Genomic DNA, 22,593 nt, shown 5'->3' on the forward strand with positions numbered 1-22,593 from the left:
TACATACACCACACACACACTACATACAGCACACACACTACATACACAACACACACTACATAGACCACACACACACTACATACACCACACACACTACATAGACCACACACACACTACATACACCACACACACACACTACATACACCACACACACTACATACACCACACACGCTACATACACCACACACGCTACATACACCACACACACTACATACACCACACACACTACATACACCACACACACTACATACACCACACACACTACATACACCACACACACTACATACACCACACACACACTACATACACCACACACACTACATACACCACACACACTACATAGACCACACACACACTACATACACCACACACACTACATACACCACACACACACTACATACACCACACACACACTACATACACCACACACACACTACATACACCACACACACTACATACACCACACACACACTACATACACCACACACACACTACATACACCACACACACTACATACACCACACACACTACATACACCACACACACTACATACACCACACACACTACATACACCACACACACACTACATACACAACACACAGGAACCACAGACACAAACGGGAAAGACAAAGACCCCCCGTAAGCGTCTTTAAACGACTGTTGGGGCAAGTGATGTAAGCGAGCACAGATGAAGGCCGGCACGGCATACAAGGGGCTTGGTGCCCAGTGCCACGCCCGGCCGCCTTTGTCTCCCCAGTGGCGATGTTTACACACCGCACCAGGTACTCACTTGAGGCTGAGTCGACCTAGGGGAGGCCCAGGAACCGATTCAGATAATCATCACTGGGTGTTGGCCGTGAGCGTGAATCAAACTGGGGTCGCCGGGTTCGTAGCGCAGCGTAGCGCTAACCGCTACGCCACTGCGCCCCACTTCCACTCCCCACGCTCATTAACACAGCCCACAAACACACAGACAAAAAAAAGACAAAGATCCCCCATATAGCCTTAACAGACTGTAGGGGCAAGTGCTGTTAGCGAGCACCTGTGTACACGAGGGGGTGGGTGGCCAGCACCACGCCCGACCGCCTTTGTCTCCGCAGTGGCGATGTTTACACACCGCACCAGGTGCTCATTTGAGGCTGAGTCGACCTAAGGGAGGCCCAGGACCGGTACAGGTAATCGTCACTGGGTGTTGGCCATGAGCGGGAATCGAACCCGGGTCGCCGGGTTCATAGCGCAGCGTGCTAACCGCTACGCCACCGTTCCCCACACACGACACACGCACACGACACACACACGCACACGACACACACACAGACACACGACACACACGTCGACACACGCCCCAAACGGAAACGCCGCGCCCGGTCGGCCCCCAGCGACTCCCCCCCCCCAATCACCGACCTCACCGCCGCGACCTCAGAGCGGTGAGCGAAGGCTGCGAGCGAAGTCGGAGGGAGAGGATTTCGCCCATGATGGGAGTGCGGCGTGCGTAGAGGAGGTGAACGGAGAGGAGAGGCAATTTTGGGGGGAGGGGAAGAGGAGAGGGGTTGAGATGGAGCGTGAGGAGGAGACGTCGAGGAGGAGAATGGGGAGGGGTAGGAGAAGGATAAGACGAAGAGGAGCGGGAGGAGGAGTATAGCGAGGAGGAGAATGACAGTGGGGACGGAGAGGTAGGAGGAGGAGATGGACGTGGAGGAGAGTGAACAGGAGGAGAGGGAGCAGGTGAAGGATTATAAAGAGGAGAGGTTGAGGAAGTCGTAGGAGGAGGTGGACGTGGAGGAAGAGGAGGAGGAGACTGAGGAAGCAGGGAGGGTGAGAGGGAGGAAGAGGACAAAGGAGAGGAGAGGGATTAGGAGGAGGGGGATGGGGAGAGGGTGGAGGAGGGGGAGGAGGAGAGGTGTGGTAGGCGGAGGAGAGGGAGGAAGAGTAGCGGGGGGAGGAGAGGGCATCTCGGTATAAATGTACCGGAGCGCGCAAATTGTTTCGCAAAAAACTTGAGGCGGGCCCACAGGTGGAACCGCGCGCGTCACCGTGCACAGCCCCGGCACGTGAACTTCGACAGCTGTGCAGGGGAGCGCCGCTCAGCCACGGGCCCTGCCAGACCGACACGTGAACAGACAAGGACACACACGCACACACAACGTAGTTGGAGTGGTACACTTATTTTCACACTGCTCCGAAAACTTGGCGACACTTTGGACCAAGACTTGGCCGTGGAAAGAAATACAAAGACGCAAGGATGCTTCGAGGTTAGTGTTATGTCGGCCACGCGGTCACCACCACTAATGTCACCGCTTCCATCATCATCTCTAGCAGCAACAGCAGCTATGCTATCAGCAGTAGTAGCAGCAGCACTGGTAGCATCATCGCCACCACCACCACCACCACAATCATCATCATCTCTAGCAGCAGCACCAATAACAGCAGCGCAACGGCAATCATCAGCAGACGCTTTCATCAGTAACAGCAGCATAGGTGACATCATTGCTATCGACATCATCATCATCATCGCGAGCAGCAGTATAAACTATATACAGCAGCGCCATCACCAACAACATCATCAGTGGAGGGTCATCATCATGAAGACCCCCCCGTATAGACGTTAGCAGGCTGTTGGGGAAAGTGCTGTTAGCGAGCACCTATGAGGAGGAGGATGCTGACGTGTACAAACCGCACCGGGTGTTCATTGAAGGCCGAGTGTCCTCGGAGAGACGCAGAAGCGGTTTGAAAATTCGCCACGGGTCGTGAAGCGGGAATCGAACTCGGGTCGCCGGGTTCGTAGCGCGCAGTGCGCTCACCACTACACAACGGCGGAGCACTATCGCGCTCATCATCACCACCACCACCACCACCACTCACCATCACCCACCATCATCATCATCATCGCTGTATAGCAATAGGAGAAACTCATCGTCCATCATCATCATGATTTTGCATAACGGACTCGTGTCTCGCTGGAGCGATGTGAACATTATTGCATCACCCATCACGGTCACGGTCATCGCCTGGATTGCAGCTGGTCTATGCCTGCGATTCCGAAGCCGCATTACGGCTCAGAACTGCGCGCGTGACGTTATTCGCATGCATAGCAGTTCTTGAAATATCGAGGGTTTTTTGTTGTTGTTGGTGGTGGTGGTGTACCGGATTCGTAACCGAAAATAATATATTTTTCGTTACCGACCCCTGTATCGAATGCCACCTGCGTCGCTGGCAAACTAATTCATCCCGAATGGCCCACCCACGATGCCCCTCTCGGATTTTGGGAAGCTCAGCAAGTGGGGGTTTCTTTGGTGGGTAGGGTGGGTCGGTCCTGGTTGCTCATTTGTCGTGGTGTTTGGGCAAGGGGCCCCCGAGCTGCCCACGAGATGGCAAATCGCCGCGAGACGGAATTATTTAATCCATCCGTGCGCAGCGACGAGTGCCACTCCTACGCGCGAGTTTCGTGTCCTCCGACTGCTCGTTCGTGGGTCGAGCATCCCGATAGCGTCGCAGGACCCTTCCGAGTAATTTAGTCTTGAGACGCGAGTGGAGGCTTTCCTGGTGAGATAACAGAACGCGTTTATTGGCGTTAGCACGACGACTCTTTGTGCGGCATTGCAGTGGAGGGTGGAAGCGGTGGCGCAGTGGAAAGCGCCACGCGCAGTGAACCTGTTGACCTGAGGTGCGATTCCCGGCCACGACAATCATCAGTGTGGAGCGATGTCTAAACCGCCTGAACTGGTTCTCTTGCCCCCCCCCCCCAAAACCATCAGCAGCAGCATCAACCACCATTGTGATGAACAGCTGATGATGATGATAATTTTATCTGAGATCAATACCGGACTCGATGCATTCGCCTGAGACAGTTCAATGATTCATTCTGGCTTATTTCTCTCGACACTCACACACGCGACACTCACACACGCGACACTCACACACGCGACACTCACACACGCGACACTCACACACGCGACACTCACACACGCGACACTCACATACAAAACACTCACACATGCAACACGCACATGCAAGACACCCACACACGAGATGTTAAATGAGTAAAATGCGTGTCGTAACCCCACCTCCACCCGAAGCAACCGATCAATAAAGTCGCCAGGTAAACACACGTGGGAATGTAGGACTGCTTCAGCAGCACCGCACCGGTGGCGTCGTTGCTGTTGTTGCTCAACGATCCACAACACACACAGACACACATTTAACACATGGGTAGAGCGACGTTCACGCTGCTAAATACAAACCGGCATCATCCGGCAGTCGCCAGGAATTTGTCAGTAATGATACACGAAAGGGGAGGAAGAGCGAATGCGTTCGAGATGTGGTGCTGGAGGAAGACGTTGAGAGTAGCGCGGACGGCCACGAGAACGGATGAGCTCAATCGCGGAACCAAACGGTAGGGGCGACTTCCCCACTCACAACCTAGTTGTAGGGGCGACTTCCCCACTCACAACCTAGTTGTAGGGGCGACTTCCCCACTCACAACCTAGTTGTAGGGGCGACTTCCCCACTCACAACCTAGTTGTAGGGGCGACTTCCCCACTCACAACCTAGTTGTAGGGGCAACTTCCCCACTCACAACCTAGTTGTAGGGGCGACTTCCCCACTCACAACCTAGTTGTATGGGCGACTTCCCCACTCACAACCTAGTTGTAGGGGCGACTTCCCCACTCACAACCTAGTTGTAGGGTCAACTTCCCCACTCACAACCTAGTTGTAGGGGCGACTTCCCCACTCACAACCTAGTTGTAGGGGCGACTTCCCCACTCACAACCTAGTTGTAGGGGCGACTTCCCCACTCACAACCTAGTTGTAGGGGCGACTTCCCCACTCACAACTTAGTTGTATGGGCGACTTCTCCACTCACAACCTAGTTGTAGGGGCGACTTCCCCACTCACAACCTAGTTGTAGGGGCGACTTCCCCACTCACAACCTTGTTGTAGGGGCGACTTCCCCACTCACAACCTAGTTGTAGGGGCGACTTCCCCACTCACAACCTAGTTGTATGGGCGACTTCCTTACTCACAACCTAGTAGTAAGGGCGACTTCCCCACTCACAACCTAGTAGTAGGGGCGGACTGCGGGTGATTTTCTTCTTCCTGTCGTACGGCTGCTGACGTAGACGCAGAGCAACGGCTCCAATTTCACGTTCAGGTGGTCAAGCCCGGATTCACGGCGTCAGGAGATATGCGGAGGAGTGTACCGCCGCTGTGATGTCTCCTTCTTCTGCGTATTTGTGGATGGGGCGTTACTTGCCGGAGCGATCGAGGTGAAGGCAAGCGCACGAGGGGTCGACTCTATTTTTTTTTTAACTCAGAGCGGCAGTGAGGGATAGCGGCAGGAGATGGAGGAGGTGGAAGGCACTGGGGTCATGGATGGGTCTCCAGAGGGCTCATACAAAATAGTGAACCCAATAAACAATCGCGAGTTCTGTGCACGTCGCTTTGATTAAGCGAGGGTATAAGTCTCCCGGACATCTGCGACAAAAAGGGTGCTTCGTAGCCCATCGGATTCCTGCAGTCGAAAAAAAGATGCTGATGAATGTGGATCCGTGGGAGGGAAAAATCAGGGAGAGGGGCGACTGGGGGGGGGGGGGGTCATTGGGAGCGTTGTTGGCTCGTCGCAGTGTGGATGAGACCGGGAGATTTGTTTATCTGCCCAAATTATCCGTAACTCGATCTCCGATGGAGAAGTTGGGCACGGGATGATGTTTGCTTAACCGGTCGAGGCTGTGCGATTTTATGCCACGGTGGCTAGGAGATGTTAACTACCTCGCCTGGTATGCAGGAGGTTCGTGGGTTCGATCCCGACCCTGACGCCTGCTGCTGTATATTTGGAGTTTGCGTGTCTCTCTCTCTCATCATCACTGTGGCTATGACATGTTAACTACCTCGCCTGGTATGCAGGAGGTCGCGGGTTCGATCCCGACCCTGACACCTGCTGTATATTTGGAATCTGCGTGTCTCTTTCTACCCGTGGTCGCGTGGATTTTTCTCCGGGTCCTCCGGGTTTTCCCCTCCACATTTAAAATCAATATCACGCGTTTAGACTATTTGGCTGCGATACATTTCCACGTGATGAGCCACTTCGTTGAGTTATCATTTATGGCCAGGTCGCTTCTGAAAAAGAGCCGTATTGCTCAGTGGGGCCTTACCTGGTAAAATAAAAAAACAGTTTAATCTTGATTTGAAGCTTGCGTGACTGCAGGAATCCACACTCTTGGTTCTTTCGGTAAAGTCCACGTGGGTAGAAAATAAAATAAATCACGACGTTTCGGGCGCAACATCGTCGTGATTTATTTGATTTTATACTTACGTGACTTTACCGAAAGAACCAAAGAGTATACAAATAGTTTAGTTTAAACTAAAATAGTTTCATAAACGAAAGCGGTCGAATATTATGAATAGTTATCCACATTCAGTCCATTGGCAGGCTGCGTGCGGTGTGGTTAAGTGTGGGTACTCGCCGTTCTTCCAAAATTTATTGGTCAGCATGGAAGAGTAGGCCCAAAGCCACCTCTCCAGAGCTACGCTCTAGTGGAGTTCCTTCTTGCAGCAGTGGCGTGAGCGGGGAATTTCAGCGCTGCTCTTTTACCCATTGTGAGTCTAATAGGTCTCTGGGTATGTCGATGGGTCCCTGTGTCCGGCTATGCGCCTCTATGGGTTTCTAGGCAAGTCTATGGGTTTCTAAGTCTATGGACCACTATGTAAATCTATGGGCCTCTATGTGAGTCTATCATATGAGCCTCTTTGTGAGGCTATGGGCTGCTATATGGGCCTGTAATTATCTCATTATATGGGCCTCTATGTAAGAGTATATGACCTCTTTGTGAGTCTATGGGTCTCTATGTGTTGTCTGACCATGCATGAACATGTTGGTTCAGTGTGCGTTGGTGGTGATGGAGGGGAGAATAGATGCTGGGTGACAGTGGATGTTCCTGTACTGCCAACTCGTGCCCACATTTGTCGCCATGCAACAACATTCGTCGAAAACGCCCCCCTGGAAGACGAACGCGTTCGAAGAGAGGGAGAGAGAGTTGGTGTCGTTCTTATTGTTGTCTCGAATTGTGCACCCCTGACAACGCAGCAGCGACCACGGTGGCTCGGAGATGTTAACTACCTCGCCTGGTATGCAGGTGGTCGTGGGTACGATCCCGACCCTGACGCCTGCTGCTGTATATTTGGAGTTTGCGGTGTCTCTCTCTCTCTCTCTGCCCGTGGTCGCGTGGATTTTGCTCCGGGTCCTCCGGTTTTTCCTTCCACATTTAGAATCAACATCGCGAGTTTAGAGTATTCCGCTGCCATTCATTTGCACGTGAATATCCACTTCGTTGAGCTATCATTTGTGGCCAGGTTGCTTATGAAAAATAACTATATTTAATGCCAAGGTGAGGGTGCTAACCAGACGAGTTAATGCTATTTTATTTGACAGTTGAAGCAAATCAATGGTTATAATGATGATGATGATGATGCTGATGATTTAGTTACAAAGATAAAGTATGTATGTATGTTGAATTTCTTTCGCACCGGAAAGCGCGCAATGCAGCGACTATCTTTGTTCAATAGTTCAATTATAATTAAATCCTCCCATTCCAGGCCGGTACTGTGTTCATTTTGTGCCACACATGGACAGCTGTCACTGGGGGGTCCCCCTCTAGGTTAGACTGCAGCAGAGAATTGGAATGCTTGAGATGAAATTGTGATGTAAGGAACTTTGATTTTCTGAGGCTATTAAATAAGTAGATCATTGTCATTATAACCAGGTAATCTGTGTCTGTTCTATTTGCAGCTTAAACTAATTTGACGATGATGACGATAATGATGATGTGACAAGGATGAACGATAATCATATGCACGTTCCACCACCACTGTCCGACTGTCCACATCCCACTAATCTGTACATCTCATGGTGTTGCTGTCTGTGTGTTTGTGTGTTTGCGTGTGTTTGTGTGTGTCTGTTTAATCTGCACAGGAGGGATCTGCGTTATTCTCTCCATGATGCTGTTGGGTGCCTGGGCAGGGGAGTCGAACCCAGGTAAATGGTCCAGGCTCTCCATTTGCCTGCTCCCTCATATCATCGCTCTCACCGTCACATCCATCGGTGTACATCTGTCACCATCGTCACCATCATCGTCGTCATCATCAACGTCGTCACCATCATCGTCGTCACCATCATCGTCGTCACCATCATCGTCGTCACCATCATCGTCGTCATCATTGTCTTCAGTCATCATGAATCCACTGCTGCACGGAGGCCTCCCCAAGGTCGCCGTCATTCTCATCATCTCTCTCTCCTCATCCTCACCCCTTACCTATATCGTCCCACATCTTTCATCATCATCATGACTATAGTATAACTATGCTGCTGCTGATGGTGATTATGATGACTCTTTACAATAACGATGCTACTGCTGATGCATGTATTAAAATGATGATGCTGTTGCTGACGCTGCCACTGCCAACGATGATGAGGACGATGATACTGTTGCTGCTGCTGCAGCTGATGATGACGAACTGCTCTTCGTCTTCCCACAGTGGAGGTGGAGCACCCCCGCATCTCTGCGCTCCATGCACAGCCGTGCCCCGCACACTACCGCGACTACTGCCTCAACGGGGGATCTTGCCACTACCTCCACCAGACAGATAAACCACACTGCAGGTGATGACCGCACCACGCAGCCTTATCCGGACTCCAACCCTAACCCTTACATCCTCCGCACAGCCCTGATCCTTACCCGGACTCTTACGCTGATCCTAACTATTTCATGGACTCCAACCTTAATCGTGACTCTCAACCTAACGCTGGCCTCATGCTCACGCTGACCATGCCTCTTATTTTAACTCTACCGATAGCTAACCCCTAGCCCTAACCCCTAACCCTAGCGCCTCCACTAATTCTAACCTGACCCATAACCTTTGGCTCGAACCATACCCGTACCACTCACTATCGCTAGGCCGTAGCTCTAACGCCTAGCCTTCATCATTTCCCCTAAGGACTAACTGCGACCGCTGGCCCCTCGCCTGTAGCCCAGGAGTCGGTAACAAAAAGACCAAGAAGAGGCATTGTTTTTATTAATTAGGTAAAAATTATAATAACTATTTCAAGAGCTGCAATGCACTTTGTGAATATGAGACGGCGGTCCTTGATACATAACGTCACGAAGTAGTCCTTAAAGAGCCGCAGGTCGACGACCCCTGGACTAGCCCCTAGCCTCTAACTACTCGCCACTAACCTGTAGCCACTAGCCCCTAGCCACTAACCTGTACCCACTAGCCACTAACCTGTACCCACTAGCCACTAGCTACTAGCCACTAACCTGTAGGGACTAGCCCCTAGCCTCTAGGTACTAGCCACGAACCTGTAGCCACTAGCCCCTAGCTACTAGCCACTAACCTGTAGGGACTAGCCCCTAGCCTCTAGGTACTAGCCACGAACCTGTAGCCACTAGCCCCTAGCTACTCGCCACTAGCCTGTAGCCACTAGCCACTAACCTGCACCCACTAGCCCCTAGTCTCTAGCTTCTATCCACTAATCTGTAGCCACTAGACCCTAGCCACTAACCTGTACCCACTAGCTACTAACCACTAACCTGTACCTACTAGCCCCTAGCTTCTAACTACTAGCAACTAACCTGTAGCCACTAGCCACTAACCTGTACCCGCTAGCCCCTAGCTACTTGCCACTAACCTGTAGCCACTAGCCCCTAGCCTTTAGCTTCGAGCCCCTAGCCTCTAGCTACTAACCACTAGCCCCTAGCCTCTTGCCACTGAGCTCCTAACCCTGACCTTTCTCTAAGTTGAAGACCTCAAAGGGCGGGGGTGGGGGGTGAAGTGGGGGGTGGGTGAAGTGGGGGGGGGGGGTATGCCAAGAGCGCGTTTGAGTGCGAGCACGCATTGTGTGCGGTAGCACAATAAGCTCGCGTCGCCGTAATTAGAGCGGTGAGTGAATGGGCGTTGCGTAATGGAGAATCGAGGGCAGGAACAATTTAAGTGTCACGAGAAAAACAGGTGTAGGATTCCCTTCCCGCATGACACACACACACACGCAGGTGTCATACAGGTGTGTGTGTGTGTGCGTGATACGCATTCCGAGTGACTGACAGGGACCATGCCCACCTAAAGCTGGGCCTGGCTTTACCGGCGCACCATTTGCAACAAAAATATGGATTATATATTTTATTTTTAAGCTCGTTTACAGAGGAGAGCCTCGCCGAGTTTCGGCACTCGTTTGCAAGGATGGTCCTGCCACGTTTGCGCAGGAGGAGGAAGGGGGAGAGAGGTCGATGTTGCTGATGCACCTGCTACTCTGCAACCCATAAGCAGATAGCGTTGCGGGGACATTTTTTATAGCGTTGTGTCCGTGTGCCCAGTCAGTGCCACCGAAGATGGCATCGATTCAGTTGTTCCAATTTCGTAATAACAGTGAATTACCCACGAACTACTTGGTTAATGTTTAAGACGTGGGAGCCTTTCGCGATCAATATAATCCATAACACAGGTTGTTTTTTTTTGTACGTTAGATCGCGTAAATATATGTGTCGTTAAACCCGTCACCACCCGACACAGCCAATTCATAAGGTTTGTTACGTAAACAGAACGTGGCAATTCGTTACAAGTAACATGTTCTGCTTACGTGACAAACCTTACTAATTGGCTGCGTCGGGTGGTGACGAGTTCAACGACACGCGATCTAACCACCAACCCCCCCCCCCCCACTCTATTATGGATACTTGTTGAATGATAATAATAATAATTACGTAATAGTGTTGCCAATTCCTACAAGCGCCGTTGCATGGCAAATCCCCATTGCAAGGTGCACTGGGTTATCAAGTAATTCACTCTCATCAGCGGCGTAAATGAATTTAGAGGACTGTTGCTTTGCGACCTCAAGGTGGGCGCCTATTCCTGCTCTGATACTTGGGCTATGTGTGGGATGGTTTTCCGATACCTGGGTAACGGGTAAGGGGAAAGGGGTAAATAACAAAAAAGGCAACGACACGAACTCAAACGCAGATGTACGGCGGCGAACGAGGTTTGGGAATTGACCTTAAAACAAAATGAAAAAAACCTAATTGTTGGTTTTATTCATTTATTAAAAACTTTAACGACGCAGATGTTGGGTTCGGCAGGGGGCTACCCGAAGTCCAACGTCGTTTTAGTGCGCAGGTCACGACCCTCAACCTCAGCGGAGGACGTTGACTGCGACACCACGGCTCGATGTGGAGTCCACAAACATCGGGGGGAGGGGGGGGGGCAGTAAAAGTGTGACAAGCTCGCTCACTTACGACCGTGCCAGTGACCCTTACGGCAGTGACCCTAGCAGAGAGCCGGGCCGGCTCGACCCTTGCAGGACACGGACCTCGAGCAACCGTATAAAAACCCGGGACCCGTGCCCTCTTGGCCCCGGGTTGCGAGTCCCAAGGGTGCGGCACTCTCCCCGAACCGAATCCAATCATCGATACTTGAATTCAGGCGATTGGATTCAAGAAGCGGTGAAAACACCGAACCCCAATATTAGGATTGGGGTGCAGTTGCACGGTGGCTAGGAGATGTTAACTACCTCGCCTGGTATACAGGAGGTCGTGAGTTCGATCCCGACCCTGACGCCTGTTGTATATTTGGGGTTGATCGGTGTCTCTCTCTCGTGGTGGTCGCGTGGATTTGTCTCCGTGTCCTGCGGTTGTTCCCTCCACATTCAGAATCGACGCGCGTTCAGAGCATTTGGCCTACTGCTGTAAATTTCCACGCGATAAGCCACTTCAACGGGCTGTCATTTGTGGCCAGGTCGCTTCTGAAAAGGAGCTGCGTATCTCAGTCGGTCTTACTTGGTAGAATAAAAAAAACAGTTCAGTGTGTTTTTAGTTTGGTTTAGTTTCAGTGGTGGTGGCAACGCGGCCCGAGTTCACCGCATGCTCCTCGTTGTTTCCCCCCACCACCCCCTCCCCCCACCACCCCCTCCCCCCACCACCCCCACCACCCGCTCCCCCGGGTAGATGCTCGGCTGAGTTTGCGGGTCACCGCTGCGAGCTCTTCGCCCTGGAGAGGAGGAAGAGGTCGAGCTCAGAGGGGGCAGCGGCGGCAGCGGCCGCGTCGCTCTTCATGGGCGGCATCGCGTTAGTCGTCCTGTTCGTGGCCTACCACTGGTGAGTCCACCGACTCGCTCCGCAGGTCTGCCCTCCCCCCCCCCTGCCAAACTCACGCCGTAACAAACTCGTCCACCCAAGACTCGTCCACCCCAAACTCGCCCACCCCAAACTCGTCCACCCAAGAATCGTCCACCCCAGATTCGTCCATTCCAGACCGCGGGCACAGCCGCTCGGCTTCGCTTGCGAATTCAGCAGCTCCCCTTCTACGGCTGGGCCGGGTATGGTCAACTTTTTCAGTTCGCAAGGGGAAGTTCAGGTGTCCTTCTGTAGCGTGACCCATCACGCAGTCTCTGCCGCTGCCTCATACGCACTCGCGTCAAACGCGGTTGCTGGTGGATGGCGAAGGTGGTCAGTAGTGGTGGGTAGCCGGTGGTGGCTGCCCATGAAATGGTATTTGTCATCGCCGTAGGTGGTGAGCGGTGGTGCTTAGTGGGCGGTGAGTAGTGCTGACGGTGGTGGTGAATGGTGAGTGTGAGCGCTAGGGGGTATCCCGCCACCCCCACCCACAAGCCCACTCACGACTAGAGAATGAGACATTCGTTCCGCGCAACAATGGAGCCTTCGCGGTGACCCCCGAAAGCGGAGAGGATCAGAGAGGCGCTCGCTTCGCCTCTCGCATGCCCATTGTGCGTACGCTGGGTGGAACGGTGGCGCAGCGGTTTAGCGCGACTGCATTACGAACCCGGCAAGCCACGAGTTCCATTCCCGCTCACGACCGCCCAGTAACAGCGGCGAATATTTGAATCGGTCCTGGGGCCCTGCTACCCCTCTCCCACCCATCCCCGAGGTTGACTCGGCGTTTAAATGAGCACGTGTTTGCGGTGTGCGTAAAAACGTCAGCATTGGGGAGGAGACAAAGGCGGTCGGGCGGGTGTGGTGTGGGCCACAGCAGCCCCTCTCCCTCATAGGTAACGCGCCGTTACAGCCTTCATAGGTGTCTCGCGTTGGCGCTAGCAGCACTTGCCCCAACAGTCTTAAGGAGGCTATACGGGGGATATTTGTCTTTGGAGTGGCGGCGCTGTGCGTGAGACGCGGGGTTTGGTGCTCGCGTGCCGGGCGCGTGAGCGATTGTTGTGGTGCACGCGCAAACAAAACAAAGACAAAGATCCGCCCCTCCCCCATAGCCTTAACATACTGATGGGGCAAGTGCCGTAGCGAGCATCTATGAAGGCTGGCACGGCAGACGAGGAGGTGGGTGTCCAACACCTCACCCGGCCGCCTTTGTCTCCCCAGTGGCGGTGTTTACACACGGTACTAGGTACTCATTTGAGGCAAGAGGAGCGAGAATAAAACTCGGGTCGCCGGGTTCGTAGCGCAGCGCGCTAACCGCTACGCCATACGCGCATACACACACACAGACACACACCTACATTCCCACACATAAACACACACGCACATACACACACATAGACACACACCTACTTACACTCATACAGACAAAGACACACACATACACACACACAGACACGCACACACATACACACGCAGACACACACACATACAGACAAAGACACACACATACACACACAGACACACACACACCTACATACACACACACAGACACGCACACACACATACACGCACAAACACGCACACACACCTACATACACACATAAACACACACGCACATACACACACACACATACACACGCAGACACAAACACATACAAAGACAAAAAGACAAAGACAAAGATCCCCCATATAGCCTTTGCAGACTGTAGGGGCAAGTGCTGTTAGCGAGTACCTGTGAAGGCCGGAACGGTACACGAGGGGGTGGGTGGCCAGCACCACGCCCGACCGCCTTTGTCTCCTTAGTGACGATGTTTACACACCGCACCAGGTACTCATTTTAGGCTGAGTCGACCTAGGGGAGGCCAGGGACCGGTTCAGATAATCGTCACTGGTGTTGGCCGTGAGCGGGAATCGAACTCGGGTCGCCGGGTTCACAGTGCAGCGCGCTAACCGCTACACCACCGCTCCCCACACATACAAAGACACACACATACACACATGCACGCACACAGACACACACCTACTTACACACACATACAGACAAAGACACACACATACATACACACACAGACACGCATACACACACACACAGACACGCATACACACACACATACACACACAGACACACATACACACACAGACACGCATACACACACACACCTACATACACACACAGACACGCATACATACATACACACATACACACACACAGACACGCACACACGTACGTAAGCGCGCACGCGCCGTCCCCACACAATTGCCATCGGCTCCGGGCACGCAGAGGCAGCGGAGCGAGCGAGCAGCCTCAAGCCACGGCAGGCGGCTTAAGGGATTCCACCTGGGGGAGTTTGTGTTTACTTTGTTTGTTAGAACGGAGAAAGGGAGGGAAATGTGGGTGGAGAAAGGGGGGACGGGGGGGGGGTGTTACGGTTGAAACCGCACCACGTTAACATCGTGAAAGTTGGTGACGGGCACGTGCCGAAGTCTCTATCCATCTACCAGTGGATCGACCATGGCTAGCTCGTGCTGTCGACGACGATGATGTAAGCGCGCAGATGCGCTTGCTCATTCGGCGGCGCGTGCGCTAAGTTGTGACGGCCGAAGGGTGTCGAAGCTTTCGCGAAGGAGAGAAGTCTGTGGCACTCACCCAGCGCGAAGAGGATTCCGCTCGCCAATCTCACACGCCGCAATGTACGCAGGCCAGGGCACGAGTTGTCAGTGAGTTGCCCCTCTGTGTTTCGTAGCGATTGGGGCACAGGTGTTTTTGTTCTTGTGATTTTGTCGTCGGCATGCAAATGTAAACGATTTGTTGTGTTTAAAAAAATATATATATATATTTTACCCGCACTGACCAGCGTGGTGAAGTATGGTCTCCAGGAGACGACTAACAAGTAGTTGCGCCTTATTCTTATCATCATCACTCTTTACCACGCACAGCTCAGCGATAAATCAGAGAGAACACCAAAACACCCCTCGAGTGTCTCTCGAGTCTCGTCTTTGTCGAGCCACGCGTCTCGCCCCTGCACGAGGTTTGAGGGTTAGGGTTGGCCTCCTGACCCCGGTCACCCTCCCCTCTACTTCGGAGACCCAACAAACAGAACTGACGCGAACTGGCTACGCCGAGATTGAGCCGGATCGAGTGGCTGTGAGAGTCTAACCCGGGGCGAGTGGTGGGGGCGGGCGGGCGGGCGGTGAATTCCAACATAGCGAGTTTGGCACACGGCGAGACAAAAAATAAATAGATTGGACAGCAAAAGGTAATCATCATAATCGCCATCGTCATCACCAGCATCAGCAGCAGCGATCAAACAATCCACTGCTGGCTGAATCCCTCCCTCCCTCCTTTTTTTGAAATCTAAGATATCACACGGATCTCCCTCCCTCCCCTACCTCGTGCCTGCTGCCACCCCGCTATCATTCTTAACCATCGCCCGTCATCATCATCATCGTCGTCATCATCACCCCTTGCAGCCGTAACGCGTCCTGCCAAAGCCCCGCTTACTGTCCCCTGCAGAGTTTGAATGAAGTCGCTAAGCTGCGTGTGTTCCCACAAATGCCACGCGTGTTCATCTCTCTCCCTCTCCGTCTCTCCTTCTACTCAATGCGATTCCAAACGTGCAAACCCATCCCTCTCCTCCACGCTTCTCAACCGAGTGCCAAAGAGGAAACACCACGATGACATGAAATATAATTGACCGGAAAAAAAACATTCAACAGCAGCAACAACATCAGCAATCATAAAAAAAGAAATACAAAGCATGTAACCGGAAAGTAGTAAAGGTTAATTAGCGTGAGTCGGGCGGAAACCTTTAATGATTCTCGGGCCCTAACTGCGCTTTAAGTGTGGCAGGGGTGGCTGGTCTGAACTGGCGCTGCGTGGATATTGCCGCTAGCCACGTTACATCGACCAAATCATTGGGCACTGCACTGATGAACCGGAACAACCCGAGTTCGATTCCTGACTACAGCTCACGTCGCCTCCCTGGTTTTCTCCATTCGCCAATCTGCACCGATCAACGGTGGTGAGGTATGGCCAAATAAGTCCCCCCCTCCCCTACCTGCCCCCCCGAGAGGCCATCCAGCAGTGGATTAACATTTGAGCTGTTGTACACGCGCACATGTAAACCACTCATAAACGGGGCTGAGCCACAATCAGAATATGTATTCACACAGGAGGAGGAATTCGATGAGCTATGAAGCTCTTTTTCGCAGACGTCCAGTCCGGGCACAGGGTCACAACGTTACAACAACAACAAACAGTACAAACAAAAATCTAACCAGGTATCTCTCATTGGCTAACACAAATTGGGTGTCCAGGGCGCTGCGTGCCTCGGGCTCGCACGTGCGGTTGGATGGGTGGATCATCGCCACATACGTCGGTCTTGCGGATCTCAGGACGAACCGGAGCAAACGCCTCCAAACAGCCGATGGCAAATTAAAACAGAAGCCACGAGGCTCCCACAGGCGTGGACGATTGTGGGTGCTGTGTGGAGTGCCACCCCACCCCACCGCTGACCTCAACGTGCCACGTTTCCCCTAGCACGACGCGGGGTTCGGTTTGTGCGGTGTCGCACTGCGTATGCGGCTTGACGTGATTCTACCCCCAACACATTCGCCCTGCTGCGCGGGTTGTATTAACTCTACATGTGGGAGAGCATTGTGTGTGTACTGTGTGTGTACTGTGTGTATGTACTATGTGTGTACTATGTGTGTGTGTACTGTGTGTGTACTATGTGTGTACTGTGTGTGTGTACTGTGTGTATGTACTGTGTGTATGTACTGTGTATGTACTGTGTGTGCTGTGTGTGTGCACTGTGTGTATGTACTGTGTATGCACTGTGTACTGTGTGTACTGTGTGTGCACTGTGTGTGTACTGTGTATGCACTGTGTATGCACTGTGTACTGTGTGTGTACTGTGTATGTACTGTGTGTACTGTATGTGTACTGTGTACGCACGGTGTACTGTGTGTACTGTATGTGTACTGTGTGTACTGTATGTGTACTGTGTGTGTACTGTGTGTACTGTATGTGTACTGTGTGTGTACTGTGTGTGTACTGTGTGTACTGTGTGTGTACTGTGTATGTACTGTGTGTACTGTGTGTGTACTGTATGTGTACTGTGTATGTACTGTGTATGTACTGTGTGTACTGTGTGTGTACTGTGTGTACTGTATGTGTACTGTGTGTGTACTATGTGTGTACTGTGTATGCACTATGTGTACTGTATGCACTGTGTGTACTGTGTATGTACTATGTGTACTATGTGTACTGTGTATGTACTGTATGTGTACTGTGTATGTACTGTATGTGTACTGTGTGTACTGTACGTACTGTATGTGTACTGTGTGTGTACTGTGTGTGTACTGTCTGTACTGTGTGTGTACTGTGTGTACTGTATGTGTACTGTATGTGTACTGTGTATGTACTGTGTGTGTACTGTGTGTACTGTATGTACTGTATGTGTACTGTATGTGTACTGTGTGTACTGTGTATGCACTATGTGTACTGTATGCACTGTGTGTACTGTGTATGTACTATGTGTACTATGTGTACTGTGTATGTACTATGTGTACTGTGTGTACTGTATGTACTGTATGTGTACTGTGTACGCTACTCGGCAGGCAGCCGTCCCCTCGTGCACTCTCGCTTTGCGCGCTCGCTTCCCTTTTGGAACGCATTCACCACCACCATCACCACGACCACCACGACCACCACCATCACGACCACCACCACCACCACGACCACTGCCACCACGACCACCACGACCACAACGACCACCGCCACCAACACCACGACCACCGCCACCACCACCACGACCACCGCCACCACCGCCACCACCGCCACCACCACCACCACGACCACTGCCACCACCACCACGACCACCACCACCACGACCACCGCCACCACCACCACTACCACCGCCACCACCACCACGACCACCACCACAACCACCGCCACCACCACCACCACCACCACAACCACCACGACCACCACCACCACGACCACCACCACCACCACGACCACCGCCACCACCACCACCGCCACCACCACCACCACGACCACCACGACCACTGCCACCACCACCACCACGACCACCGCCACCACCACCACTACCACCGCCACCACCACCACGACCACCACCACAACCACCGCCACCACCACCACGACCACCACCACGACCACCGCCACCACCACCACTACCACCGCCACCACCACCACGACCACCACCACCACCACAACCACCGCCACCACCACGACCACCGCCACGACCACCGCCACCACCACCGCACAGCGCAGCGAGGGAGCCCTGCATGGCGACTCGCGTTCGTGAAGCGTCTCGTGCGCTGCACGTGCCAAGCGGATTGTCGTGATCGCAGCACCGTGACGGGGGCGGTGGGGTGGGCTGGGGGTTGAGGGGCGTTCATCCAGCAGTGGATTGACCAAGGACGACGACCGGCCGGGTCACCCTTCACTAACAACGTCGCGTGTGGGTGGTGTCGTTGTCTCGTGCAGGTGCAAGAGGAAGAGGAGGATCGAGGCTGAGACGAGGGAAGTGTTCCTCTGAAGCGCCTGGCGAATACGAGTCACCGTCGTCATAGTCGTCATAGTCGTCGTCGTCACCATCGTCGTCATAGTCGTCGTCACCATGGTCGTCATAGTCGTCGTCAGCATTGTCGTCGTGGTCATCATCATCATCATCGTCGTCATAGTCGTCACTATCGTCGTCATAGTCGTCACCATCGTCGTCATAGTCGTCACCATCGTCGTCATAGTCGTCACCATGGTCGTCATAGACGTCGTCATAGTCGTCATCATCGTCGTCATCGTCACCTTCTGAAGAACTCAACAAGGGTCGCGTCTCCATGCTGGCCACTAATAGAGCCCCCACAGATGCTACGGGGGTGGGGGGGGGGAGCTCACTAATCGTGGCCGTAGTTGATTGGCACGTTAAAGACCGAGGCCATCCGAATAGCGTTTGCGTTGCTGGTCTTAAGCACCAAAGACTAAAAGCTGTGGTCACAACTGTATTTATATCCTGTATATATTCTACACATATAAACGATTCACACAGTCCCTTTGTCAATCCACTGCTGGATGAATTCCACGTCGATCGTGGTGGGAGTTGCCTGACCATACTTCACCACGCTGGTTCAGTGCGGCTTGGTGAAGGCCTTTGGGGGGGGGGGGGGGGTTCAGATATGATTCGCCACTGATGTTAGCCGTGGCAGGGAATTGAATTCGAGTGTCCAGGTTCACAGCACTATTTATAAGGTCCCGTCTAATTTATTTTGCCATTGTGCATTCCGTGTTGTCTTTTTATCCTTGTAAATATGACCACGTAAGTGAAATCGCGTGTAAATACCGCGTCGGAGTGTAAAAAGTAAAAGTCGAAGTCTCTATCCGCTCATCTCCGTTGGTAGTGGACATTCCACGTTCCTATGGCAGTGCCAAGTTTGTGTGTTAATCCCAAAATCATCATCATCATGAATCATGGGTGTAACGATTCCATCGGCTACCTCGCTATTCAATGCACGTTGCAAATATAGCGGCCTCTTGTGAGCTGTGGGGAGGTCACGTGAAGGCAATTCCATTTACGAATCGAAAATAATCATCGGCTCTTACGCACACCAATCCCGTGGACAAGCCATATATCGTGAGTTAAAAAAAATCGATAGCGACACATCGATGCATCGTCACACCCATAAGAATCATCAATTAAGCTAACAGGAAATGACGTACGCGTGAGGCTCGTGTGTACAATTGAGATGTGTTGCGCGTGACTGATCCCAAGTGACTTGAGGGATGTAACGATTAATCGATCAGTTGTATTGCAATCGATTCCCGTGCCCCACAATAACACGCTTTACGACTCGCGCCCGAGAATCGATTACGATACAATCGATTAAGAATGGATTATGTATAGATTATGTGATCATGAATATATTGTGTTATTTCTGCTGAGCTGCTACGGTCGATTCCACGAATGTAATGAGTCGCGATTAATCAACTTTATGATTTTCAAAAATCTGTGTTTGGTCTCGTTTTTAAACCACCCCGTTTGTATTATTTGGTCTCCTCCTCGCCCATATGATGTTGGCCATGGCCAGGGATCGAACAGAAGTCAATGTGTTTATTGCACAGTGCGCTAACCACTGCGCCACCGCTCCAAAATGCATCGATTCCCCCGTATAGCCTAAGCAGACTGTAGGGGCAAGTGCTGTTGGCAAGCACCTATGAAGACCGGTACGGCACACGAGTGGGTGGGTGGCCAGCACCACGCCCGGCCGCCTTTGTCTCCATAGTGGCGATACTTACGCATCGCGTACTCATTTAAGGTTGAGTCGACCTAGGAGAGGCCCTGGACCGATTCAAATAATCGTCACCGGTGTTGGCCGAGACCGGGAATCGAACTCGGCCTGGCCGGGTTCGTAGCGCTAACCGCTACACTACCGCTCCCCACACACAGACATGCAACATTTATCGATAAGGAGCACCGTACAATAAATCTTTGTATTGCTACATCGATCCTCTCCACAACTCATCAGGCACACGGCCTTCTGGGGTTGCGTCATCTCGGCGTAAGCAACACCATGGACCGGTTGCCACTGCCAAGTGGCTCATCGGCAGAATCAGGGCTTCGCTTGCATCAACAATGCTTGTGAACTGCCAGGTGTAATGGTTCGACGCACAATCATAAAATATACGCATAGCGCGAAACAATCAGTGTGGTTTGTCCTTTTCTCTAATTGGTATAAATTATTTGTAACAAATGAAAAAACGAATAACAAAAAGAGTCAATTTCGACCACGTCGCGATAACACAGCGCATCTGTTCACTGAAAATAAAAAAAACGAATAACAAAAAGAGTCAATTTCGACCACGTCGAGATAACACAGCGCATCTGTTCACTGAAAAAAAAGTATTTGTTTTGGCACATCCCATTCGGGCCACGCGGACTTCTGCGTTTGCGTCATTCCTGCAGCGTCGATTCAGCGCGAGCAGGACTCGGAACCGCTTTGAAGACACGCGGCGTCTCTTCGTGAACGATGATTCACCGTCCAATATGTCAGAGACGAAGCTGAAGAAACACAATTATTACATATTTGTTTTTGGCGTTACACACGCGCCATCGGACGCGTGCGTGTGACGGCGAATAAAATTTGCGAGGTTTTTTTGTTTTGTTTCTTTCTTTCATTTAAGCTTCACCGGACGCAAACTCAAGAGACCACGGACTAAATCAACGTCAGCTGCAAGGATAACCTGAGGTTCACCGATGTAACTTTCATGAGCCGCCGCCCCTACTGGACATCTGCTTCGTAGATCGTGGGATTTCTCCAGGATGAAGTAAAGATTCTGACTCTGGCGACAAAAAGCTAAGACGAATGAGAGAAAATAAATACAGGCACAGCGATGGCCCAAACTGAAATCAGAGCAACAAACAACGGCGTCACGTGACAAATGGAGAATATTGCACAGACCTTAATCGGCGTTAAATTATAGATTCCCTGTTGCTCAAGTCGGCTCGGGCAGATTATATTTAGACCGATCATAGCACGATTTAACACGCATGCTTTCACGGCCAATACTATGTGATTCGTAGCAAAAATGTGGGTCACACATTGGCAAATCACGCGAAAACACAAAAACACGCACGCACACACACACACGCGTGGAACACGTGTACACACGCGCACACACGCGTGGAACACGTGGAACACACACATGTGGAACACGTGTACACACACGCGCAAGCGGAGATTTCGATTTCGTAATTTGAAACGGCGCTTATAAACGCCAGACAGCGTTAATTGCATTTGTGCGTCACGTGGCACGTGTTTAACAATCATCGGGCGCGTGCAGCGTGGCACGTGGTTGCGCGCGTGGGCTGAAATTTGAGTCCTATCGGACACAAATTCGCCTTGAGGATAATTTATCTTCGCTCGATAAAATCATCGTGGATATAGCGGCCTCTAGTGGCCGGCAACGTTACACCCAGTACATACAACTTATGAATAAAAACACTGGGATGACTTTTATTACTATAAGTCACGATTGGATCATCCGTGTGTCGTGAACCTCGAAAGAGCCGACGCGCATCAATCAGTCGAATCGTGGTCACAGTCCTCCGGTTCCAAGTCCACACGCACGGGACTCTCCAAGATGGTGTGAGTAGAAGGGGCTCTCCTTAAATCAGCTTAATACTCCGTAAGTCGAACTTTCCACCTCCCAGGAATTCTATAATTACTAAATAAAAGCAAAAACCTCGTTTCGGTGGGTGCGTCTTATTATCCGGCAGGGGTGTAAACACGTGTGTATGTGGGGGGGAGTGTAGGGTGCTCGCTAACAGCACTTGCCCCTACAGTCTGTTAAGGCTATATGGGGGATCTTTGTCTTTGTAGGGTAGCGGTTAGCTCGCTGCGCTATCGAACCTGGCGG

At 52.0% G+C, this 22,593-nt stretch overlaps 1 protein-coding gene across 1 annotated transcript; it reads left to right on the forward strand.

Moving 5' to 3' along the window:
• The first annotated feature begins 1,981 nt into the window (after window positions 1-1,981).
• Window positions 1,982-21,735, forward strand: NRG4 (neuregulin 4). The gene is made up of 5 exons (XM_032969372.2): window positions 1,982-2,252; window positions 7,970-8,032; window positions 8,533-8,656; window positions 11,991-12,140; window positions 18,670-21,735. Exons 1-5 carry the CDS (start codon window positions 2,243-2,245, stop codon window positions 18,719-18,721), a joined length of 399 nt encoding a protein of 132 aa, XP_032825263.1. The 5' UTR covers window positions 1,982-2,242; the 3' UTR covers window positions 18,722-21,735.
• Window positions 21,736-22,593: the final 858 nt, after the last annotated feature.

The sequence above is a fragment of the Petromyzon marinus genome, chromosome 41 (genome assembly GCF_048934315.1).
Source record: "Petromyzon marinus isolate PM22_M1 ecotype Great Lakes invasive population chromosome 41, UKy_Petmar_22M1.pri1.0, whole genome shotgun sequence".
In the NCBI taxonomy this organism is placed as follows: Eukaryota; Metazoa; Chordata; class Hyperoartia; order Petromyzontiformes; family Petromyzontidae; genus Petromyzon; species Petromyzon marinus.